Source organism: Mchenga conophoros, linkage group LG3 (genome assembly GCF_057382185.1).
Source record: "Mchenga conophoros isolate Kocher_MC1m ecotype Shallow Benthic linkage group LG3, M_conophoros_male_GT1.1, whole genome shotgun sequence".
Classification (NCBI taxonomy): Eukaryota; Metazoa; Chordata; class Actinopteri; order Cichliformes; family Cichlidae; genus Mchenga; species Mchenga conophoros.
This window is the reverse complement of record NC_140528.1, coordinates 1,585,192-1,611,960: the sequence shown is the minus strand read 5'-3', so window position 1 is coordinate 1,611,960 and position 26,769 is coordinate 1,585,192. Positions and strand designations below refer to the sequence as shown.

At 41.2% G+C, this 26,769-nt stretch overlaps 1 protein-coding gene and 1 long non-coding RNA gene across 3 annotated transcripts; one reads left to right on the top strand and one right to left on the bottom strand.

The window, feature by feature from the left end:
* Nucleotides 1–40: 40 nt before the first annotated feature.
* LOC146576946 (protein NLRC3-like) lies at nucleotides 41–26,769 on the bottom strand. 2 transcript variants are annotated; one of them, XM_085268154.1, is made up of 8 exons: nucleotides 26,707–26,769; nucleotides 22,356–22,412; nucleotides 21,697–21,749; nucleotides 17,007–17,291; nucleotides 14,400–16,176; nucleotides 9,613–9,786; nucleotides 9,216–9,389; nucleotides 41–1,042 (listed from the first exon to the last, which is right to left on the bottom strand). In XM_085268154.1, the coding sequence occupies exons 2-8, from the start codon at nucleotides 22,385–22,387 to the stop codon at nucleotides 850–852; spliced, it is 2,688 nt and encodes an 895-aa protein (XP_085124280.1). In that variant the 5' UTR covers nucleotides 22,388–22,412; nucleotides 26,707–26,769; the 3' UTR covers nucleotides 41–849. The 2 variants fall into 2 exon arrangements, with proteins under 2 accessions (XP_085124280.1, XP_085124281.1); XM_085268155.1 differs by lacking the exon at nucleotides 41–1,042 and having other exon boundaries at nucleotides 7,879–9,389.
* On the top strand, nucleotides 7,747–23,445 carry LOC146576947 (uncharacterized). The gene is made up of 2 exons (XR_014891362.1): nucleotides 7,747–7,885; nucleotides 22,771–23,445. It is a non-coding gene; the product is annotated as an uncharacterized LOC146576947 (long non-coding RNA).

Sequence of the window (26,769 nt, the reverse complement as noted above, 5' to 3'; positions counted from 1 at the left end):
TCACTCACCCTTCCCTCCTGCCTCTCAGCTGCTGAAACTCACAGTTTGTTACCACGGAAGAGTCACTCCTTCATCTGAAATGAAGCCTGATAGTCTGACTGATGCAATATAACATTCAGTCTACACTTTGTTTTTGTGCAAAGATGATAAAGAGGAAATACTAATAACATAAACAAAAATAAATGTCCAATTTAGAAATCTTATTCTTTTTTGCTCTATAAAATAGTTGTTTTTATTTTTCAGTCACTCATCGTAGCAGTAGGATTTACATGAAAATAAAAACAAATTAAGTTTGAGAGAAAAAGTACATTTTTGGCACTCTCTGGGCAACTGACTTAGAGACTCAAATGACTTAAAAAACCCGATTCATTTTGGTGAGTGACTCATTTAAACTCGATTCGGTAAAAAGAATCAAATTTACCATCACTAATACAAATCCCTTTGGAGAAAACAGCTTTAAAACATGTATTGTTAAATTCCAGATGTTTCTTTGCAAGGAAAACTCAGACACTGAAACAATACCACCAGTAACCTCCTACATATGGAAATGTGGTGTCATTAAAGACATAATAATTTCATTAATACCCAATATCCAGCAAAATATGTAATTTGAACATTTTGTTCCTAACGAAATCAAATGTATATATTGTAGAAGATTAGCCAAATTTATGTAAAATGGCCAGTACATGAATTAAAAAAATAAATAAATAAACAAAATCGTATGACTGTGACAAATTTTACACAGTAATTCAGTCTAATAATCCACTCAAATATAAATATAAGTTTAGCTAAAAGCTCTATAGATAAGTCAATCAATAATATAATTCACATTTTAAATGATCATATGTGTTAACGTTTGAATCCTGACCTGAGAGTTTCCACTGCACACTGTGAACTCTTTAGTCCAGCGGACAGAAGCTTCACTCCTGAATCCTGCAGGTCAGAGTTACTCAGGTCCAGCTCTCTCAGACTGGAGGACTGGGAGCTGAGGACTGAGCACAGAGCTTCACAGCTTCTCTCTGACAGGTTACAGCCACCCAGTCTGAAAAACAAAAGATAATCTATAATACTTATGTAAAGTTTGTTATTATATTACATGCCATCTTTTTATTTTTGATGAAACCTTAACATACTAAGATACAACATCATATGGATGAACTTGAATAAAATGTTTTTTTTTAATTATATCTTTATTTGGATTGGACAAGAAAAAACCATCTGCATAGCAGTATATGAATAACATGGGAACAAAGTCCTTCCAGGTTTTAGATTAAGTCCAGGAGAGCAAATGATAAACAAAGTGATCAGCGGGTGCATATTAACCTCCACTAGCTATTACTAGGACAGTTGCTCGCATGCTCTCCCAAAGGAGATATATAGAACACATTACATGGAACTATAAACACAAACTGGGAGGGGTGCCCATGCTGCAATCATTGTGAACAAATAAGTAAATAAACAAGCAATAGTAATAGAAGTAAATGTAAAAAAAATCAAACAAAAAACAACCAAGTAATAGTGAGATCAAGTGAAGTCAGCCCTCGTGGGGGTGATGAATTGGATCCAATTGTTCCAAATTTGGTAGAATTTGGCTTTTTGATTTCTTAACAGATATGTAAGTTTTTCCATCCTAAATATCTCTAAAATGATCCCAAACCAGTCGTCTAGGGTAGGCTGGGCTGGGCTTAACCATCTTCTAGTAATTGTTTTTTTTACTTGCCACCAAGAGTAATTGCACCAACTTAATCTCACTCCTACATTCCAGAAAGGGGACCAAACCCATGTATAAAACCTTAAAATCTAAAGGTATTTGAACGTTAAAGACTGCACTTAAGGAGACCTGTAGGAGAGTGTATAAAGTGTTATCCTTGCTGGCACTAGAGAGGGCTTTGTATAGTTTAGAAATAGATTTAGTAGGGGTCATGGTTGTGGCATTTTTCAGGATGAGGAAAAAATGCGACTCAGCATCATTGAAGTTGGCATTCATGATCAATATATGATCTCAGCTGTAAGTATCTATGAAAGTTGTATTTTGTCAGGTTGTCCTGTAAGGTCTCAAATCTGAGCACAATATTTCTATGAGTAAGAGAGAGGAATGTTGTAAGGCCACAGGATATCCATGCTTTAAAAGTTACCTGGGAGCTGAGACTCATAAAGGGGACCAGATTCCATCTGTGCAGATCAGCTTTTATACTTGCAGATATTGGCTCGTAGTTTGCCTGAAAGAGCCCCGAGAGGTCCGCAGTCAAATATATTCCCAGGTACTTATTTTTCTCGTTATCCCTACGTAAAGCTACAGAAGCTGTATAATTTAAAGTCATCACCTGTGTTTTTGAAATATTGACCTTATAACCAGATAACTTCCCCAAATCACTTAAAGTAGACATCAACTCACTAAAAGACCTCTCTGGCTCCTCCAGGCAGACCAGTACATCATCGGCGAACATTACCACTTTATGTTCAACTCCTGACAATGCAACACCCCTAATGTTATGATTTTGTCTAATCGTTTGGCCAAATGTTTCTATGAATAAATCAGAGAAGTGGCGAGATTGCACAACCCTGCCTACAGCCACGTTCCAGAGCAAAGGGCTTGGAGAGATCACCATTCACCTTAATACGGGCTGAGGGTCGAGCAAACAGACCTTGGATTACTCTAATAAACTTGTCGTGAAAGCCAAACTTCCCCAGAACCTTATACAGAAATACCCATCTGATGGAGTCGAAGGCTTTCTCAGCGTCCAAGCTTCCTATCATTGATTGAGTTTTGTTCTTTTGTATTTGAGCAGAGATGTGTAATATTCTCCTAATGTTGTCAGTTGTTTGTCTATAGTGAATGAAACCAGTCTGATCTAAATCGATGAGGTCAGGTAAAAACTTCTCCAGTCTACGAGCAAGAATAGAAGTAAATAGTTTGTAATCCAAGTTAAGGACACTGATTGGTCGATAGTTTCCACATTCTCGTTTATCTTTCCCCTCTTTTGGGATAATTGAAATAGTTGCCTCCCTCCAGGAGGGTGGGATTTCTCCCTCCTGTAGGATGTAGTTAAATGACTTCAGCAATGTGGGGACTAGATCTGCCCTCAGGGTGCGATACCACTGAGAACTGAACCCGTCCGGCCCAACTGCCTTACCTGGTTTTAATCTGGAAAAAGCATTAATTTCTTCCACTAAAATGGGATGTGTTAGAAGCTCATTTTTGAGAGACGGGAGTGAAGGTAATTCTAGAGAGCTAAGAAAGGCATCAGTACAATTCTCCTCCGTAGCATTGGGCTGTGAGTACAGCTCCCTAAAGAAGGTCTCAAAACATTTCTGAATGTCTTCTAATTTTGATTCCAGAATATTAGTCTTGGGGTCCTTGATTTGGTATATCGTACTTTCCTCTAGTTGTTTGCGTAATTTATTTGCCAGATATTTTGCAGATTTCCCTCCTGTCTCATAGTATTTTTGCCTCAAAAAAATTAAGTTATTTTGGGCCTCCTGGGTGTAAATATCATTAATTTCATCCTGTATTTTCATGATATCCTGCTTCAGAGTAGGATTTGCGGTGTTTATGTCTTCCTATTCTTTCAACTTTAAATTTGCCTGTAGTTCTGCTAATTTTTGCCCTTTGATTCTCTTTAAGTGGGAGGCGATAGAAATTAATTTACCTCTCATTACCGCTTTGAGCATATCCCAAAGACTAGTTGGAGATACCTCTCCTGTGTCATTAACATCTAGAAATTCTTTAATGTCTACCTTTAATTTGGAAACTATGGCAGGATCATTAAGGTGCGATAACAATTTCCACAGTGTGGTACATTTTTTCCTAGCCACCTGCAAAGATAGAGAGATAGGACTGTGGTCAGATAGATCTCTTGTTAATATGTCACAGTCTTTGACCCTAAACCTATCAACTTTAAACATAAAAAAGTAGTCCAGCCTTGCATACACTTTAAAGGAACCAGAGTAATGAGTGAAATTTCTGGTAGATGCGTAGCGGTCCCTCCATACATCTATTATCCCCATCTCTACCATATAGGAATTGACTTTTCTAGTAAGTGCTGTTACCTGGTTGGTTGGGGAGGAGGAGTCTAGTTTAGGGTCAAGTCTAAAGTTAAAACCCCCTCACAGACAACTATCCCCTGAGAATCCACCATTAACTCAAACATATTCCTATAGAATAGCCAATCGCTCCCAGGGGGAGCATAAACATTTAAAATTGTGATTTCAGACCCCTCTATCCATTCTGTTATTCTAACCAATCTGCCTTCCTCGTCACAGAGTTCTTAGATATGTTCATAGTTAAGTGTACCAGAGATAAGTGTAGCCACACCCCTCTTGTGTTTGGACTTAACGGAAGAGGAGAATACATATTTAAAACCCTTTCTTTTCAATCTCAAGTGATCTACTTGGTTCATGTGTGTCTCCTGAAGTAATGCAATCTGGGCCTTCTCCTTCCTTAGTTTGGACAGTATCTTATTCATCTTAATCACGTTCAGAACCCCGTTAACATTAAAAGAGATTACTTTCATTGACTCACTTCCCATAAAGATATATTAAGTTACCACAGCGCATAAACTCAATAGCAGCAGGCAACCCCCTCTTAAAACAGTAACAAGTGAAAAAAGTTAGGAATGAACTGAAAACATTTGAACATAACTGGAGCTTGAAAGCTCCTAAGCTGGCTTCTGACAGTGGAGCACTTCCACTGACACCCTCACAACTTGAAGGGAAACCCCTTATTACCCCCTGAGTTAGGGGGCTTTCCACTGCGACGTCACTCACAGCACGAGAAGCCCCACCCATTTTAGCTCGACAGTAACCATATTTCACCATGTTGTCCATAGCTAATACATAACATTAAATTCGTTCTCTTCACGTCTGTATACTTGCAGCTTCTCTCTATATCCCGCAGCTCCTCGGATCTGACGCGGACGCCGACCACCAACTCCCCGCCACAGCGGGCATCTTTGTAGTTTTTCTCTGGGGGTTGCCAGTGGTGTAATCACCTTTACCGGCAGGCCCCGACTCGCCAGGTCAGCCATTGCCTCCTCCACCGTGTTGTAGGTTTTCGCTCCTTCTTTGAAAAAAACCTTAAGGCGCGCTGAGTAGAGGGTCCTAAACCGTACATTCTTCTCTTTTAGGACCTTTCGTGCCTCTGCATACTCCTTCCTCATAGCCATGATCTCAGGGGGGTAATCGTGGTCGAGGTTGATCTTGCTGGAATTCAGCATAAAACCTTTCTTTTGCCAAGCGAGCCTCAGCACTTCTTCTTTAACCGTGAAGCACAGGAATTTTACCAGGATCGATCTGGGTTGGGAGCCGTCCGGAGGGAGTAATGATAACGCTCTGTGTGCTCTCTGAATTTGTAACGGTGTTGATGGTGGGATGGCGAGATTCTCCCGGAGTAGCTTCTCCACAAAGTGGGCCATAGATGGAGCTCCCGATTCTTCTCCCTCCGGCACCCTGTACAGTCTGAGCGACTCCCTCCTCGAGTAAGCCTCCAGTGATGTTAGTTTTGTTTGAAACTTTTCCTGCATGCTTTCTTCCATTTGCGCAACATCTCTAAAGTTAGAAATATCCTGTCTCAGAGTGACGCTGAAAAACTAGTTCATGCATTTATTACTTCCAGGCTGGACTATTGTAATTCATTATTATCAGGATGTCCAAAAAACTCCCTGAAAAGCCTTCAGTTAATCCAAAATGCTGCAGCAAGAGTACTGACAGGGACTAGAAAGAGAGAGCAGATTTCTCCTGTATTGGCTTCCCTTCATTGGCTTCCTGTTAAATCCAGAATTGAATTCAAAATCCTGCTCCTCACATACAAGATCTTAAATAATCAGGCCCAATCTTATCTTAATGACCTTGTAGTACCATATCACCCCATTAGAGCACTTCGCTCTCACACTGCAGGCCTACTTGTTGTTCCTAGAGTATTTAAAAGTAGAATGGGAGGCAGAGGCTTCAGTTTTCAGGCCCCTCTTCTGTGGAACCAGCTTCCAGTTTGGATTCAGGGGACAGACACTATCTCTACTTTTAAGATTAATCTCATATTTCCATTAAAAGTGTTGAATTTGACTGTTTGATGTTCTTTATGATCTCTGGCACCAGTTCATCTGTAGGCTGAGCTCAATCCATCCATTTAGTGAAATGATGTTTAAAGGTCTCCTTGTTTTCTGAGCGTGCACAGATCCTGAAGCAGAAAGCCTGGGTTAACAGAGAAATGATCATCACTGTGATGATGCTCATCATCTCTGACTGGGATTTGAGGTTTTGTCAAAGCAGCAAAGAAAGCCTGGCTATGTTGGACTGGGTGTGGAAGCAGCTCCCAGTTTGAGTTCAGGAGACAGACGCCCTCTCTACTTTGAAGATCAGCTTCAAACTTTCCTTTTTGCTAAAGCATATAGTTAGGGCTGGACCAGGTGACCCTGAATCCTCCCTTAGTTATGCTGCAATAGACGTAGGCTGCCTGGGGATTCCCATGATGCATTGAGTTTTTCCTTTCCAGTCACCTTTCTCACTCACTATGTGTTAACAGACCTCTCTGCATTGAATCATATGTGTTATTAACCTCTGTCTCTCTTCCACAGCATGTCTTTATCCTGTCTTCCTTCTCTCACTCCAACCAATCACAGCAAATGGCCCCGCCCCTCCCTGAGCCTGGTTCTGCCAGAGGTTTCTTCCTGTTAAAAGGGAGTTTTTCCTTCCCACTGTCGCCAAAGTGCTTGTTCATAGGGGGTCATATGATTGTTGGGTTTTTCTCTGTATCTATGAAGTGCCTTGAGGTGACTTTTGTTGTGATTTGGCGCTATATAAATAACATTGAATTGCATTGTTAGTATCTCAGACAAAATCTCGTCTGTGTTCTGGAGCTTATCTTTGTGTTCTGCAACCCTGGTTTCCACATCATTAAGCCGCGCATTGGCTTTATCCAACTCACCCCTTATTTCCACCAGTTGCGCTTTCGTGTCTTTTCGAAATTCTTTCACCTCTTTCCCAAAGCCTCTCAGTTCTTTCAGTATCAGCGTCAAACTTGCTGGGTCAACCTCATCTTCTGTCCCAGAATCCTCGCGGCTAGGAGTGGGAGAGTGGCCTCGGCTAGCCCCATAGGGGCTAACGTTAGCCCCTTCTGTTAGCTGCACATTGCCATCTTCCACGTTTTCAAACGTTAACTTCTTAGCTATTTTGTTCTTTCTGGACATCATTTAAACCCCTTTTTCCTCTTTATGTTGTCAAGAAAAACATGTTATTTTATTTTCACTGTGATGTCATTCATAAAGCACGGTCATTATTTCATTATTACTTCATTAGTCTGCATCAGTTTATCATCCATATTAGCATGTATCATTTATCATTTAGTAAATCTGCTATAACAGAAGTCTAGATACAATACTCTATTAGTTAGTAAAACCACCAGCTTAGCTGTGGATCCAGACGGCCCTAGCAGAGTCAGATAAGGACACTGACCGTTTGTTGGCCGGAATCTGACACTCTCACAAAATACACACTCATGAACACACTATTGGTTAAATTCCCAGAAAGCAGGAGTGGAAACATCTGGAAAATGTTGTTGTTCTTAGCCATAGAAGGAGATAAAGGGAAGATAGGGGAATTCTTCTGTGGTCTTCTGACGTCATACATGGCTATAAAACGTTCTGTCTTTTGTGCAAACGAGGAAGAGCTTCTTCCCACACCTGTACAATCTTGTGTGTAATAAATCACTTTTCGGACACTTCTGGGACTCTGGTCTGTGCTTATTTTTCCTTCCAAATAAAAAGAACTTCTACATTTTTGGTGCTCGAAACCCGGTTTGGAGGGAAAGAAGGACGCGCAGTGAGCTGAGCCCCAGGAGGGGGAACCCAGACAGGAGAGCCACTGAGTGACAGAACCGCGGCATAAAAAGGTCAGTACCACCTGTTGAATTTTTTATCCAAAGGTACTAAATTGGAAGTAAAACAAAATTGAATTGAATGTTCACTCAGGGGGCCTCCTGCTGAGTTCTGTCCAGAGTGATTTTATTTAATTAGGATAATTAGGAGTAACAGTTTGATAAAATTCTCACAAAAGTTATTGCTGTTTATTTGGGGTTTTTTTCTGTTTTTCTGTGTTGCATTGTGGTAGTTTGGCTTGGTTTGTGTGCTTTATGTGTTTTGTGGAGTTAAGATGCCAAGCAGGGTTAAGGTTAGGTAAATTCGGATATTTTGGGTGGGAGAAACGAGGTTTCGGGCGTCAGGTAATTAAAAACTGAGGGACTGAAGGTCCCCAGGGACGCTTTTAAATATAAACTAAAAGTTCCGGAGCGTGTGGCTCCGAAGAGCGCAGGCGCCTTCGTGTGGCAGCGACGGGTAATCAGTGGACGCACTGTTACTTCTGGCGGCGTTCCAGTAGCCCGGATGGTCTCCGCAGGGAATTCAGGCACCCGAAAAGACTAAGTGGTCAAGCATCACTTTTTACTGTGCTGTTTGGGTGGAGGGTGAGACCCGGCCGTGACCATTCAACGTGGCTGGCTTGTGAGCTTTAAGTAAAGCAAAAGGCGTGGGTTTGACACTAGCGCCAGATGTGGAGCTCCTCTCTCAGCTGCGGGAAGCGGTTTTAAATTAATTTAGTCTCTAGAAATCTGAGCGACTCTCGGGAGGGCGTTCCCGTAGCGTTTAATTGATCAGCAAGGCGTGGCCTGGGCTATAGGGCTTTTAAATTAGTCGAAAATCTAGGTGTACCGGTACAAAAGGGTTCCATTGAAGTGTTAAGGAACCGTTAAATAACTAGTTCTGGCATCTGGTGTCTTGTGTTTGTCATGAGAGATACAGGCCTGTGTATATAAATAAACTGTGAAATTATTTAAACGGCTGTGTAAAGCGCCGATTAAATAAAGCGTGTGTTTGTGAAAATGATTTAATGCAATGAGTGTGTGACGATTGGGTAAAGAGTGTGTGGTTTTATATTTTTTTAAAAAAGAGAAGAGTAGAGAAACTCTCTGTGTTGGAGGAAAAAAGGTTGGGGCTGTGTGTGTGTGACAGGAAGTGTGCATGCCCATAGAAGGAGCTCGTGGTAGCTGCAAGGAGGGGGGCCTGTTGCACTTAGATAGTGTATTAATTTACTTGGGGCAGTTTTAATAAGTTTCAGTCGAGAGCTCTCGTACTAGGTGTCCATCCCCACGAGCGCCGGAACCGGAAGCCTTGAATAAAATGTTTAATTGGTTCATTTAAAAAAAACAAAATGTCAATTGATCTGACCTCAGAGTATTTAGTTTACAGTTTAAACTTTGTAGTCCAGCAGACAGAATCTTCACTCCTGAATCCTGCACATTTTTGATACTCAGGTCCAGCTCTGTCAGAGTAGAGGACTGAGAGCTGAGCATTGAGGACACAGCTTCACAGTTTTCCGCTAGAAGTTCACAGACGTTGAGTCTGAAAATGAAAACATGAACAAAGACTGATGTTAAAGTGTAATCAGGGTGCAATAACTAATCTTATATTTTAAGAATCCTTGTTGTTTTATGCTGAGCAGATGTGGTACGAAACAACAGTAAATTGATCAAGTTTACCTCTACTGTTTAAATTGCTGGATTTATTTTCTCAGTTAAAAACAAAACAAACAAACAAAAGAAAAAAGAATACAAATCGGTCAGACCTCAGAATATTCAGTTTGGCGTGTGGACTCTCCACTGCAGCAGACAGAAGCTTTACTGCTGAAGCCTTCAGGCTGTCGGTACTCAAGTCCAGCTCTCTCAGACTACAGGACTGGGAGCTGACCACTGACAACAAATCTGTACAGACTTTCTCTGACAGGTTACAGCTGCTCAGCCTGAAAAAAATAACAAGAACAACAAAACAATAATATTTATTATCAAATAAAATCTCTTTATATGTTGAATCTAAGTAATCAAATGTGTACAAATGAGTACACTACAATGCACAATTAAATAAAAAAATGTTCAAGAATTTAAGTGTAACAGAAGAAAAATATTTCAAATTAAACACAATTATTCCAATGTATGTAAATGGAAACCAGTGAAGACCAGGTTGATTTAGTGACAGTAGTTCAGTGTCTGCTGGCACAGGCCTGTGAGTACTGCAGTATTACACTTACTGCAGTACTGCTGGTCACTTTATTAATTCTAATATGTGTGATTACTGTAAATGTAGTTATAAATAATGTATCACATCCTGGACTCTCGTTTCATTTTCTGTCTAAAAGCTGCTTTGGCTCATTCCCCTTTAAAGCCCCGCTCTCCCTAAAGGCCAACTTTATTTTGATTGGATGATTTCATAAAGCACGCTGAAGGGCAGTAGCCAGTTATCATGAGCTCCATCTCCTCAACCTTCTGGTTTAGAAATTATAAGAAACTGTATACCTCATAAAAACCCGTCTTGATCCATGCTCAATCATCCAGGTTAGTAAATCCCAAAAGTTGATTCTGTTCATCTGGACGTAGCGCTTTCAGTGGGAGAAACATTTCGTCACTCATCCAGGTGACTTCGTCAGTCTCAGCTGACTTCTGGTTTCCAACCCTATAAAAAGTACATTTGCATAATGACTGAAACCAGCCCACTGAAGGAACAATAAGGCTGGGAGGTCAGTTCCTTGACCATTAGGTTTGAGTCATTATGCAGATGTACTCTTTATAAGATTGGGGTTAAGCTGCAGTCAGCTGAGCCTGAAGAAGTCATCTTGATGAGTGACAAAATGTTTCTCCCGCTGAGAGCGCTACGTCCAGATGAACAGAATCAAACTTTGGGGGCTCATAAAATCATGATTAGAAATCTTCTCAGATGTATTTTTACATTTTAGATCCACAGCAACAAAGTTCACAGCAGGATGTCTCTGTTCAGTAATTATTATGCCCATTACCTGCAAACTGTGAGGTACGCAGGTAATGTCAGGTAAACACTAGCTGTCTGAAACTGTTCCTGTTAAATGTGTGTATAAAGGAAATAAGCTGAAATACAGAGACTGGATGGATCTGTGCTTTGACTTTGACACCAAAAATTTCTTCCTGTTAAACGGGAGTTTTTCCTTCCCACTGTCGCCAAAGTGCTTGCTCATAGGGGGTCATATGATTGTTGAGTTTTTCTCTGTATCTATTACTGTACGATCTACTGTACAATATAAAGCGCATTGAGGTGACTGTTGTGATTTGGCGCTATATAAATAAAATTGAATTGAATTGAATTACATCCCATTTCAGGTACCTAGAACCTGAACCTTCTCTGGAAACCTGGGACGCTGGCGGGTTTCTCTTGCTTACCCATCTGCTCATCCTCTTTCTTTCTGCTCGCATGATGATTTCCTGGTTGAGTTTGTAAAGACTTTTGCTCAGGACCTTCTTGCTGTGCGGCAACAGTGCTAACCACCGTCCGCTGTATGTTTTTCAGTCATTAAATCAAACCATGAAAGATCAGCTTGCTTCTCGTGATGAACCTGTCTGTTTTCGATTCCACACCAGGGTCTGCCCACTGGAAAGTTCAGGGATAAGGGTGGAGGATACTCACACAAACATAAAAACCCAGATTGCAACTCCAACTCTCTGTTCTAGTTAACCAGACCTTTCAGGCTCTTGTTCAATCAGAACCTCATGGAGTCTGAGTTAGCGAGACAGTTAAACATCCCTCTATGCCCCCTTAATCCGCCCATTCCCACTAAGTCATTAAATAACCGAGTGTCCCCTCACATAACTCAGCGCACAGAGCCTGTCACCCCTGGCAATCACAAGAAAACACTTACCTTTTTTGCTTTTCATGCACCTCACAAACCACTCATACTCGGGTTTCCTTGGCTAGAATTACATAACCCACAATTAGACTGGTCAGGTCAGAGGGTAATCAGTTAGAGTCTGTTCTGTCATTCAAATTGCCTTGTTTCCGCCCGTCCACCGGAACCTGTGGAACCATCAACCAACACTGAGACTGTTTTAGATCTCTCCTCTGTGCCCACCAAATGTCATGATCTTCAGGAAGTATTTAGCAAAAGTAAAGCGCTTTCACTGCCACCTCACAAACCACAGGACAGCACCATAGAACTACTCTCTGGCTCCACCCGGCCTTCTAGCTGGCTGTATAGCGTGTCTAAACCTGAGTGTGCGGCTATGGAAAAGTACATTAAGGAATCCCTCGGTGCAGGCATAATCCAACGATTGTCATCTCAAGTTGGAACTTCTTTTTTGTGGGGAAAAAGGATGGCTCTCTCTGGCCATGCATTTACTTCAGGGGCCTCAGTGATATTACCATCAAGAATAAGTACCTATTACCTCATTAGCTCTGCTTTCAGGCCATTTCACAGTGCCACTGGGTTTACAAAACCCCACATCCGCAACGCTTACCACTTTTTCCAGATCAATCAGGGAGACAAGTGGAAGACCGTTTTAAACATGCCATTGGGGGACTACGAGTATTTGGTCATGCCGCCTGGGTTAACTAATGCTCCCGCAATGTTTCAAGATTAGTTAACGATGTCCTCCGGGAATTCCTTGACAGGTTCATATTGGTGTATCTGGATGATATCCTCATTTTTCCCAAAACCTGCGAGGAACATCAGTCTCATGTCCATGCTATTTTTCCAACGTTTGCTGGAGAATAAACCTTATGTCAAAGCAAAAAAGTGTGAATTCCATTCCTCATCAATAACTTTTTTCAGTTACATTTTGGCATGGGGGCAGGTGAAGACGGATCTGGCAAATGTGAAAGCTTTAACAGAGTGGCCTACCCCTTGTACCCATTGTAGATTCAAGAAGCATCTCCAATGGGTTTTGGGAATAGCAAATTTTTATAGACTGTTCATTTTCAACTATAGTCAGGTAGCTGCACCACTCAAGTCTCAGCATGCATCTGGTCCCCCAAAGCTGAAACTGCATTCACCAAACTTAAGTATCTGTTCACCACGGCACCTTTTTGGTTCACCCTGATCACAGTTATCATTGCAAAGGTGGACACATCAGAAATTGGAGCAGGGAGAGGTAAATGATGCCAAGTGAAAGAGAATGCTTTGGGGGGGGGGGGGTCATGCTGCTGTCATGGTCTGTGTGAGCGGCGGTGGTTTCCCACTAGACTCTGGTTTCTGCCTTTGGGTGAAGCCTGGTCAGCCTGTCCATTGTCCACACCTGACAGTAATCTACTAGGCTGCATATAACATCAGCACTCCCAATAACTCTGCTAACCTCCTAATCCTCGGATCATCTACTCACCCTTGCAGTTCAGTCACGTTTTCCTGGATGCTGGTCTTCTTGATTCACTCACAGCCACATTAATGCCTTTCGTCTCTTAGACTTACTGGACCACTTTGCCTGGATTCAAAGCTAACAAGTACTCACCCAGACCTCACCACCTGCCTTCCCCAAGTTGCTTTCCGACTGCTGACAAGTAAATGGTAAATGGACTGATTCTTATATAGCGTTTTTCTACTCTCCCGGAGTACTCACAGCGCTCTATACAACATGCCACATCCACCCAATCACACCCATTCTCACAAACACTTTATCTGAACTTAGTGCTTTCTAAGTACATTCACACGCATTCATACTCTGATGGATGCATCGGAGAGCAAGTTGGGGTTAGTATCTTGCCCAAGGATACTTGACATGCAGACTGGAGGAGCCAGGGATCGAACCACCAACCTTCTGATCAGTAGGTCAGATCAGACCAGCTTTACCTCCTGAGCTACAGAAACCCCAAATAAGACATTGAAGATAACCTCGTTCACTTACTGTAACCTCCACCAGTGATCTTTCTGATGCTGCTCTACCTCTGTTACAGTGACTCAGATTACCATCAACCAAGACCCATTTCCGGAAACCTACCATAGAGCCCACTTCATGCTCACAGCTTCAAGTGCTTGACTTCCGCCATAGTTCACAGTTCATGTTAAAAAATTCCAAGTGTCAAGTTCCTGTGTGTAAATAAAGCCTTGACGTCTAGTAATATTCAGTTCCTTCACCTTTGTCTGTATTTTGGGTTCACCATGTTGTTCTGGCCACACCGAGGTAACAGATTTATATTTGAAAAACAGAGAGACATGGGGGATTGCAATAAAGATGAGACACAAACCAGACCTTAAAATAAGAACATCTGAAAACGATGTAGGTGCAGTCTGGTAGCTCAAGTATTTGCTTTAAAAAACAGAGCTAGACTCCTGGTTGTTGGAGACAAGTGAACAACTTGAGGATAATAAACCTGTCAGAGGGGCTGAAGGATCAGAGCTCATGTTCTTATAGGCTGGATCTGGATTGTGCTTTGATTCGAGTTGAAGACAAAAATATTTCAGAAATGCTGACATGTCCTGCTGGAGAGAAATATTTAAAGTATCATGACTATTTTAGTGACTATTTTTTAATTTTTCTAAAGTGGTAGTGTTCTTTGAACTGAGCACCTCTGATTTATTTCCCATGATTTTAAGAATGAAGCGATGAGTTCATGTTTACTTACAGAGCTTTGTTGGAGGCTTTGACCACTGGCAACAGCCTCAGAAGAGCCTCCTCTGAAGCAGAGTATTTCTTCAGGTCAAACTCATCCAGATCTTCTTCTGATGACAGTAAGATGAAGACCAGAGCTGACCACTGAGCAGGAGACAGTTCATCTGTGGAGAGACTTCCTGATCTCAGGGACTGTTGGATCTCCTCCACTAGAGAACGATCATTCAGTTCATTCAGACAGTGGAACAGATTGATGCTTTTCTCTGCAGACAGATTCTCACTGAGCTTCTCCTTGATGTAGTGGACTGTTTCCTGATTGGTCTGTGAACTTCTTCCTGTTTGTGTCAGCAGACCTCGTAGGAGACTCTGATTGGTCTGCAATGAAAGACCCAGGAGGAAGCGGAGGAACAAGTCCAGGTGTCCATTTGGACTCTCTAAGGCCTTGTTCACAGCACTCTGGTGGAGAGATGGTTTAAACCACCAGGAGGTTGTTTGTTGTTGTTCCATCAGATTGAGTCCAGAGTTGATGAAGGTCAGATGGACATGAAGAGCAGCCAGAAACTCCTGAACACTCAGATGGATGAAGCAGAACACCTTGTCCTGGTACAGTCCTCTCTCCTCTTTAAAGATCTGTGTGAACACTCCTGAGTACACTGAGGCTGCTCTGATATCGATGCCACACTCTGGCAGGTCTGATTCATAGAAGATCAGGTTTCCTTTCTGCAGCTGATCAAAAGCCAGTTTTCCCAGAGACTCAATCATCTTCCTGCTCTCTGGACTCCAGTGTGGATCTGTTGCACGTCCTCTATTATACTTGACCTTCTTCACTTTGGCCTGAACCACCAGGAAGTGGATGTACATCTCAGTCAGGGTGTTGGGCAGCTGTCCTCCCTCTCTGGTTTCCAGCACATCCTCCAGAACTGTAGCAGTGATCCAGCAGAAGACTGGGATGTGGCACATGATGTGGAGGCTTCGAGCTTTCTTGATGTGGGAGATGATCCTGCTGGCCTGCTCCTCATCTCTGAATCGGTTCCTGAAGTACTCCTCCTTCTGTGGGTCAGTGAACCCCCTGACCTCTGTCACCCTGTGAACATACTCAGGAGGGATCTGGTCTGCTGCTGCAGGTCGTGTGGTTATCCAGACGTGAGCATAGGGAAGAAGCGTCCCCCTGATGAGGTTTATCAGCAGCACATCCACTGAGGTGGACTTTCTAGGGTCAGTTAGGATTGTAGTTTTGTGGAAGTCCAGAGGAAGTCGACACTCATCCAGACCATCAAAGATGAACACAACCTGGAAGTCTTCAAAGCTGCAGATTCCTGCTTCTTTGGTTTCAGTAAAGAAGCGATGAACAAGTCCCACCAAGCTGAACTTTTCCTCTTTCAGCACATTCAGCTCTCTGAAAGTGAATGGAAATATGAACTGGATGTCCTGGTTGGCTTTGTCTTCAGCCCAGTCCAGGCTGTATTTCTGTGTTAAGACCGTTTTCCCAATGCCAGCCACTCCCTTTGTCAGCACTGTTCTGATCAGGTCCTGTCTTTTGGGTGAGTCTTTAAAGATGTCTTCATGTCTGATTGTTGTTTCAGGTCTGTGTGGTTTCCTGGATGCTGTTTCAATCTGTCTGACCTCATGTTCATCATTGACCTCTGCAGTCCCTCCCTCTGTGATGTAGAGCTCTGTGTAGATCTGATTCAGAAGGGTTGGGTTTCCTGCTTTAGCGATGCCCTCAAACACACACTGGAACTTCTTCTTTAAGAGAGACTTGAGTTTAGGCTGACACTTCTGAAGAGCATCTGAATCAAAAAAAGGAAAAAAAGAAGGAAAAATACAAATCTGGTCTGAAGGAGCTATGTGATGTACTTTGGCCTTTATTTAACCTATCAAGTTTTTAATATACTCATTCTACCAGAAATCAAAAAGGGGCTTCAGGAATTCCTAAATGTATTTCCTGAAAAAAGCCACGTTAAATGTTTTGAACCTCCACATCTGCATTGCTTTGCAGCTTTTCATATGTACCTGATGCCAACATGTGCAGGCTAAACAGGTTTCTGCTTTCTGTGCCTCTTCTCCAAACTTTGTAACCAAAAATAACAACATTGAAGTGTCATAATGTTCCCCACTGCTATGTTATTTAAAGAAGCATCTGAGAGAGATTCAGTAATTCACATTTAATTCTTCTCGTAATTTACAATGGCAAAAGATAATGTAAACCCTTTCTGGCCACAATTTGCTTTATTATATGTAAATGTGGCATTTTTTTCATTAAACATTTAAGTCAAATGACCGATGCTTAAAGAGTGTCCTATTGTTAGAGAAACACTCTGACTTTTCTTTTTTAAGGCAATCAGTTTGCATGGTTTTTAAAAGTAAAGAACACTTGTGTTTAATTAAATACAGATCACATTCGATCTAAGTAGTTTCACAGGTTTATGATGATCATCAAAATTCCTCCATGTAGTTTAGAAAATACATTTGCAGGCATGTAACAAATCCAAACATTCGTCGTAGAATGACGTTCTTGCCCTCTCCTTTTTCTTACAATGAATTCTGAGGTTTCACTTTCACATCTCAACAAACTGCAAGGTGACCATTTTTATTCATGGTATATGATGCATGACCTCACCTTGTTGAGCAGATGGATCAGAGTTCAAACGCAGCTGAGAGAAAAGAGAAGGATCTTTGATCTGAAGATGCTTGATTGTTATCTTGCATGCTTTGTCTCCTTTTTTCCTCACTGTGTCGATCAAGCTGCGTGCCTTGTCTGCTCTGAGTGGGTTCCCCTCCAGTATCGATTCTTCCTCCAACTTATTTAAGATACCATCACTTACAAGGGCCTCAAGGAGCAGTTTAAGGATTTCTATTGTTACCCTCCAGACAAAGGCTGACCGTACCCTGGCAAGCTCCTCCTCTACAGGAAGAAGAAAGAGACATAAACATGCTTCTCAGTCAAAATCATGTGAAAAATACAGTGGAACCCCGACTTACGAATACCCCATTTAACAAAAAATTCAAGTTACGAAGGCAATGAACGGCAATATTTCTGCCCATGGTACGGCAAAATGCCGGTGTAACGAAATCCGCTGGCTCTGATTGGCTGAGCCTACAATGCCCACAAGGCCTTCGAATCATGTGACAACCCCTTGGCTTCCGTACTCGTGCTTCGCTGTTCCACTTGAACGACATATTGTTGTTCTAGTTAGCAATTAGCCTATCGTTCAGCATCACCTCACTCAAAAGGTGCAATGGCTGTTTCGACTTAAGAAAATTTTCGACTTACGAAAGACCCTCGGGAACGGATTAATTTCGTAAGTCGGGGTTCCACTGTATTTTAACTTTGTTCAATTAACACTTCAACATCTCATCAACAAATACTAAATTTTAGGGTGTGTAGGGTTAAAATGATGCCAGCTTAAAATGAAACCGAAGAAAAAATTGAAACTGAAAAATAATGAAAAATATGAAAAACAAAATCTTGTCATTCATATCCTGCATTCCAGATTAAGTTTAAAATAAGAACGAGTGCAAGTACGAACGTGAGAATTATGTATATTGTAATAGGTATATTGTACCTAAATGATAGTATATTGTACAAACATGAAAAGTATATTGTTAGAACTATATCTAATATTGTTAGAACAATAGTATACTATAATAATAAACTTTTCACGTTATAATGTGACATAGCTCTATTTTTCTTTTGCCTGGGTGGCGGCTCTACGCTTCCGTACTACGCTTCTGTATCCAACACTTTTCAATGTGGCCTCACAAAATTATTATGACTACAACAACCATGAAAAGAGTTGGATGGACATTGCTACTCAATCACAGCTGCCTGGTCAATGTTTTTCATTAGTAATTTAGCAAAGTTGATGGTGTGTGTGTCTGTAAGACAGAGAGAGGGAGAGCGAGGGACAGATTTTGTATGATAAGCTTCATGTTATGAAGGCACAGTTTGAGCACTCGGGTCGCATCAGAGCATCAGGCCATATAGTGTGAGACCCTGCATCGTGACCTATGAACTTCTAACCTCTGCGATTTAATTGTACAGTTTGAGCAGGAGCTGAATAACGCGACTGAAAAAAAAAAATCGCACAGTGTTTGCCCAGCTTAATGCAGACTGTTTAAACTAAACAAGCTGCTGTTTCACATAATAAACCCTGTCAGCTGCAGTATTGTCTTCTGTTTTAACAGTTAAAGCAGTAGAGACGAGCTGTTTGCATGTGCGTGGAACTCTAGCGTCATTAACCATGCTAGCTGTTAGCTTATAGCTCACGCTAGCTAACCAGCGAGCAGTTAAAAGGACAGCTGAAGCTGCACAAAATACCCACAAACTTATCTCACTACAACGTAGCGCCGAAAATATGACTCGCAGCTCCAGCTCGACACAGCGTCTGCAACATAAGACTGACATCCAGCTAACCACAGCTAAAGGATATTTAGAGAAAACTTACTGTTTCCTCAGGTTACATGAACTGAGTTGTTTGACGCTGAAAAGTTGGTTTGTTTTGGCTCTCACTGAAGACATAGCTGCTCTTTTGTGCTGCTTTTAAGCGAAACATTCTTTGTATGTGAGAAAAATGCTGTTCATCCTCTTCAGCTCTAGCGTAGACAACTGGCTTTGCCATGTTTTCATGTTTCTTCTTTCCGTGTGTCCGCTACTTTGAAACGCTTGGGCCGCTCTGCCCGCCACAGTTTCAAGCTGGTCATGTGACTGCATGGCCACATCTGATTGGTAAAAAAGTTACCGGAAACTCCACTGGCGGCATGTTATCTAATGTGTTAAACAAATTATTTTTTTTAAAGTAACGAGTCAAATTTTGGAAATGTAGCAGAGTAAAAGTACTGTTACTTCTTCACAAATGTACTCAAGTAAAAGTAAAAAGTATCGTGCAAAAAGGGTACTTTAAAAGTAAATTTTTTTTCCAAAAACTTACTCAAGTAAATATAACGGAGTAAATGTAACTCGTTACTACCCACCTCTGCAGACGGGCAAGTATACAGGTATACTATGAACAAATATACATATATAAAGATGAAGCACTGTGAGGTAAACAGATCTACAGAGTGCTATGAAAATATCTACAGTAGTGGAAGCGTAGCTCTCTGAACAGACTATAACAGTGTAGGCACTATAACAGAGACTACACCATGTCAGTGTCCTAAAACTACAGCAGTAACCAACGTGGTGAATGTTGATAATGAAAGGATCATGGTCACTGGGAGGAGGAGTGTAGAAGGGTTAGGTGAGTGTGGATGGAAAGGCTCAGCGGGGACTGAGTTCAGTAGGGTGACAGCTGTGGGGAAGAAGCTGTTCCTAAACCTGCTGGTTTTAGTCTGAAGGCTCCTGTAGCGCCTCCTGGAGGGGAGGAGGAGCTGGAAGAGTTTATTGGCAGTATGAGAGGAGTCTGAGAATGATGCATACTCGGCGTAGAAATCTCTTTTTGAGCGTTGTGTGATGGAGAACTTTGCTTTGTGTAATGTTATAAATACTTGGATAATCCTCAGAGTCTCTGGACTTTTACTTAGAGATATTATATTCAGTCCTGTGGATAGTTATATATTTAAAAATATATGATCCTCTCTGGTTACTCTGGTATGAATGACTCTGAATCACTTTATGGTAAATAACACACTATTGGCAAAAATAAAAAACTGTGAAAGAATTCCAGATGACAAGTCTGTAGTTCGACATACAAGTGACGACCTTTGACCTTCATCAGTTTTTATTTAATTGTGTCAGAGAAACTCAAACGTGCTCTTCATGCAGCTGAGTACATTCAGTGTTTAAAACGGAAGCTGTGCAGGTCTGAGATCAGCAGCTTTGTGAAACACCAAGCTGAGGTCCTGTTAATGCTGATATATAGTGACACAGTTACATTTCAATTTAATTCAATTTTATTCATATAGCGCCAAATCACAACAACAGTCACCTGAAGGTGCTTTATATTGTACAGTAGATCGTACAATAACAGATACAGAGAAAAACCCAACATTCATATGATACAGGGGTGATTAATCCTTTTGACTTTGTTTTTATCAATAAAACAGCTGCAGCTTTCACTACAGCACATGTGGTGCTTTAACCTTTGTACTGTTTGCATCAGTTCATTCTGCAGTTAACATGTGAACATGTTGGATGATCTGTCTGCTGTCACTGGGTGGTGCTGAGGTCTGAATCTGAGGGCAGCTCCTGTAATCACAAAGAGAACAGAACCATCAAACTCAGACATAAAGTAGGGCTGGGCGATATGACCCAAAATTCGTATCTCGATATTTTTTACCTAGACAGCGATATAAATATATAAATCGATATAAATCTCGATTTATTTATTTTTTAAGCCATAAAGTAAAAACAAAAAGGGTCAAAGCTGTGTCCCAGATGTCACACAGGCACTTTTATTAACATAGATGTACATAAAATTTACTCAAAAATAAATTATGAGCATTTATTAAATAATAATGCTCCATAAATAAATTTCTGTTCATTTCGTTCACCTGCACGGGTTAACTAAACAAACTTTACAAAAGAAGTTTTGGCGATAGCCGAGTGCCCATCTTAGCTAGCTAGCTAAGGATGTTAGCTACAGATTAGCTTACAAACACCTTTCACTTACCAAAAATATTGTGGCGGCTCTCAGGTCCTTCTGTCAGGCAGACACTGAAGAACACCTGAGTCTGTCAGTTTGAAACAGTCGGTAAACGCTGGACCTCCTCTCAGCGTCCCCGCTCTATGTGCCGTTCAGAGAACGCAAGTTTCTTCATGACTGCGGCTGCTGCAGATATTAGGTCGTCCATGATTTCTACAGTCACTGGTCAGCAATATAATGTGCGCAAACATATGTGGCTCATATATGTGGCTCTGAAGCCCCGCCCCTCAAGCGCACCCTCAGATGCCGAAGCAGTGCCAACTAATTGAAGCTGAAAAAATAACTGTACGTGGAAAAAAACGATGTAAGTGTGAAAACCACATGAACAGTGAGTTTTTCTTTAAATTTCTATATTTATGTTTTTTCACTATCATTTCACCTTCAATACATTTGTTTCAGTTTCAATATTTCTTCAGTTTCATTTTAAGGTGGCATCGTTTTAACCTCATATGTGGGTTCAAAGTACAAAAAAGTCCAGTTGTTTCTCTGCCAAACTCCTTAGACTGGAAGTTCTCATGTTATATTAATGTCCCACAGAAAGATTAAGGCAAAGATTAGGACAGGTTACAACTCGTGAATTTCATGTACTTGTCACAGTTACAAAAAAGAATCTGCCTGAAGTCTATACATCCATACGTCTCATCATACAAAGCACTGATCTCCTACCTGCTGATGGAGCTGCTTTGGCTGGCTGTTCTTTAGGTTCTTCCATCATCTTTCTATAAAAACACGAGAAGATGATTTTACCAAAAGAAACAGTGAACACAGTCTGGGTGTCACATCATATGAATTTGTGTCATGGTTTAGTGTACGGGCCACACACACTGAAACTGATCTGTGTGAAAGAACACATCGACGACATGTGAATGTAGTGATAACCTCATCATAATAGAGGTTTTTACTTTTTCACATATTTGTTCAGTATAATGATTAAATAATCTGACAATACAAACCTAAAATACTTTGTTCCCTGTCTGCGACTTTGTGCGTCTCTGCTGTTAGTGCTTACAGGAAGTTTTAAACTTAAAATCCTTCCCCACATATGTGACTGTGGTCTCTGGGGCCATTATCCTGAAACACTGGGGCTCAGCCCTGAAAGCTTTGCTATCTTCACCTGATAACAGCAGCTGTTTAAAGTTACTGAGTTTGACAGGGAAGTGAATGTAAATGTGAGACACTGTGTGCTCACAGCTAAAGGCTGCAGTCAGCTGTGTCAGAGCGTCCAATGATCCTTTAATAAACACTCAGAGCTCCATGTTGATGAAGCTGTCATGTGTGAGCTTGTGAGGCTCCTTTAAACTGGCTCTGCTCTGTCAGATGCTCACCTCTTCTTCACTGTCTCTGCTGCACTCTCCATCTCCTCTCTCTCTCTCTCTGCTGTCCTGTTTAAAAAAACAAACAAATCAGCGTTAGCCAATCAAACTCTGTGCAGATGCTGCAGCTACAGCTGATATGTCATTCAGCTGTTCATCAATCAGCTTCTGCTGCTGTTTATTCGGCTCTTACTCTGAACACGTGCAGATCTAGGAAGATTTTCTTGGGGTGTCAAAATCAAAGCGTTTGTTTTTTCAAACACACGTGCAGGTGTTTATATCACATATGGTTTAAATGATTCAAATGCAGTAAGTATACATGTTTCATATATCGTCTATAACTGAATTATGTTCTGTAGCCTACATAATGAAACACTTTAGTTGCATAAAACATGAATTTTGATTTTATGTACTGTATATGTCACAGCATCGCAGTGTGGATGTGGAGAAGAGAGGACCCAAACGCAGGACTCACAGGTGGTGAAGGCTGGTGTTTATGACAGAATGACAGAGTCTGAGATGGATGACTGACTGGAAGACCAGCTGAACAGAAACGACACGTGGGACTGACCAAGACACTGAACTGGAGGACACTCAGGACTTACACAGGCTAATGATAATGATCAGGGTTCATATGCCTTTTTCAGGGTCAAATTCAAGCACTTCTTAAGCACTTTCAAGGTCCCTTTTCAAACTTTTCCAGCACATCCCTCCCTCACCGCCAAAAAAAAATGCATGTTTCAATTCACATCACCTCAGTAAGACCATGTGAAAGTTAAGACAAATCATCCTAGGTGAACTTAAACACCTTTGTTCCCTTTTTGTTAAGAAATAGAAAAACACTCCACACAAAAATACTGCAAAAGGAAACTGTTGCCTTATATAAAGAGTGTATAAACTCAAAATGCACATGTCACTTAAAAATTAAGATGTGAACAAATCAACTTGTTAGATATTCTTCTCCTGTTGAAAAAAACCCCAAAAAGAAATAAATAAGTCTTCTCATCAGATATTGATGCTTCTTTCCTGTGTGACAGAAAATAGGAGACAGATGTTTGTTTGTTTTTTAAGTTAATTCCCAATAAAGCTGTTTTACTGCTAACTACATTGCTGTCTGTATTATTGCTGAAGTCCTAAACGATCACCTTTAAAGTAGAGCTGGGCGATATAAGATTTTTTCATATCACGATATGTTTTTTTCATTTCAGGCGATAACGATATCTATCACGATATCAGCCAAATAACTATATTTGTAAGATTTAAATGTGCCGTTGCTCACAAGTAAAATGTGAAATAATCAGCAGCTTGTTTTTATTTAAATATTTATTTCCCATAATAAGTTCAACAGGGTAGATGTACTTAAGGAACATGAGACTTTTTCAGATAAATAAAGGCAAATATTGCAAACTACACAAAAGGCAGCCGCTAAAGCGTTTAAGTTTCAAAATAGAACAAACGAAACAGACTAAACTGTCAATTCCACTTAGAAACAAAATATTAATTCTAAAAATAAATCTTAGTTTGTTTTACAGAAGAACAGACAAAACTGACTAACTTTTGTCAATATCAAATAAACTGAGAACTAAAAGGAAATTCTCAATCTCTCCTTGTTGTATAGCTGAGCTTTTCAAACAGTTTTAACAGTTACTTTAGTCTGACAAAAGCCGAATGACGAATTAGCGCTTCCAGTCAGAGACTGAGGCTACGTCCACACGTACACGGGTATTTTTGAAAACGGAGATTTTCCGTTCTCGTTTTAAAAAATAATCCCGTCCACACATAAAGGCAGAAATGAAGGAAAACGCTGCTATGAACATGCCAAAGCAGCAGGTGGCGCTAGATTCCTAACCGTGCAGAAATGTTGGCCAATCAGAAGTCTAGAAGCCTCGGTGGGAAAAAGTAAACAAAGCTGGGGCATAGAAGCAGAACAGAATCAGAATCAGAAAGGGTTTTATTGCCAAATGTTGAGCAGGTTTACAACATTAGGAAATTGCTGCGGTGCTTCAGTGCAAACATACTGTCATAAAAATATAAAAATAAGAATAAGAATTAAAAGTGCTAAGTAGAAAGATATATACATGAGTGCAGGTGGTGATCAGTGCAAACATGGAATGATGCATTGAACACAGCGTAGGGTCATGTGTTAGTGGCGGGGACAGTCATACGGTTATTGTTCATGTGTCCAACAGCAGAGGGGAAGAAACTGTTCTTATGGCGAGAGGTTCTGGTGCGAATGGACCGAACCGAGTCGTATGTGTGGAGGGACAGTAACTGTGTGTATATGTAAGCATTTAAACACTGCAGAGAGTAGAATTAACAGTATTGTAGAAATTCATTTCACCGAAACAATAACGTGGCGCACAGTGTGACGCATGCACCAGTTTATTGTATTTCCAGACTTGCTTTCGGCACATTTACAGTGCACGCTACTCTGTTTTTTGTCAGACTTGAAATAGCTGAAATACCTTCACACTATGGAGCTTCTATGGCTCTTCCGTTCGACAATCTCTCCGGCATTGGAACCATCATCTGTTTTCTCTTCGGTCACGCTCGGTTGATTTTTCTAGTCGGCACACTCATTTCCTCCATTACCCGCTGGCTGCTTCCCAAACAAACACACGTGCGGCTACTTAGTTTGGATTGGCTGACCTTTTTTTTTTTTTTTTTAAGAGGACAAGAGCGGCGAGGTCTATCGCAATAGTTTAATTTTTCTATCGAGAAAAAGTTATATCGCGATACATATCGTTATCGTTCTATCGCCCAGCTCTACCTAGAAACCAGGTCAATGTGTCTGTAGGTTCAGTCATCCAGGTCATGTGATCTAAGGAGCTTGGAGAGAAAAGAGACGTCTTTAAGTTTCTGGAAGACGTTTCATCTGAGAAGCTTCTTCAGCTCTAAAACCAAACGGTGGAGAGTCCCAGATATTTAAACCTGAGAGGGAAAGAAAGCATGTCGCTGACCCACCACTGATGTTATTTCAAGGAGGAAACTGAGAGCCTTTGCACCAGGAGCACAAACATCAGCTCCAGCAATGATCCACTGATGTGTTTTTATTCCATGTATGAATGTTGTTATTGACAGAGATGACGTTTGTGTGTCAGTGATGCAGTGACTGTTGTTGTTACCTGTACAGGCTGGTTAGACTCTATGAAACAGATCATACAGATCTCTGCATGTTAGAAGAGACTATTAAAGGTCATGAATGAGACAAAGGCAGGGAGGCGTCCTTTACAGCTAAACAGCAGAGTGAGAGAACAGCCAGCACCTCTACATTTATCACATTATACAGCACATGTATGATACTGACAGGGATGAGAAGAATTTAGTGATTCTGATCCCATCATTGATATTACTTATTGATTCTCAGTAGCTCTGCTCTGACAGTCACCACCATCACTGAGCAGCATATCAAAGACATTTGTGCACATTAACTGCATGTTGTGGCTCAAATGTTTGTGCATGTTGGAGGCATTTCCTCTTTGTTGTGATCAGTGTTGGTCATTACTCAAAACAGTCATTATTACACATATTACACAGAACACTTTAATTAAAAGTAATGGAGTACGTTACTTCATTACTCCTCATAACATTACTTTGATGTTAAAATGAACAAATGAGCATGTAACAACATAAAGCTGAGGTACAGCCCCACACACCAACACAGATCCTGATGAGGTCACGTGATGTTTCTCTGAGTGTTTATGAACACAAATCAAAGATGAAACAGCACAAAGACACTTCAAAGTGATTCTACTGTAGAAACATGAACAGGTAGAAACCTGCAGCCTGACTGCTCATCACTTTGTTACCTGTTCAAGTTCAGCAGCAGCAGCTCACTTTATCACGGTGCTGGTCTGGGGTCAGTGTTTACTCAGCTTTACGTCACTCTGGGTTCTTGGCTAGCTTAGCGTTAGCTTAGTGTTAGCTTAGCGTTAGCATGCTGTGTGCTAGCTTAGCGTCAGAGCTCTGCAGGTGTCTCGTGTGTAAATATTAATCACAGTGACAGTAAAGGAGGTAAAGGGCTGTGACGTCATCACGTACGCTGCGTCCTCTGTGGGCTCTGAGTGAACTCAAAGTACAAACTACAAGTACACAAACACGAACGTAGCTCAGAGTGGCGGACACACTCGGCCTCGTTGGTCCAGCTGTGAGTCCGTTACCGTGAACTATGGAGCGGCAGATTTGTGCTGAACTAAGCTGCACACAGCTGATGTTAGCCAGGAAACATTACACACTGACTTTAATGGAGAGACCGGAAATACAAACACACACAGTTTGTTGTGTGAAGAAATCAAACACGAGCTGAACAAACAGTAAAGTTCCTAAAGACAAACTGTTAAAGGAGGAAACAAAGCAAACTTACAGTTTCTTCACACACCAACAACAAGCTCCACTCCACACCTGGACACTAAACACGGACACACAG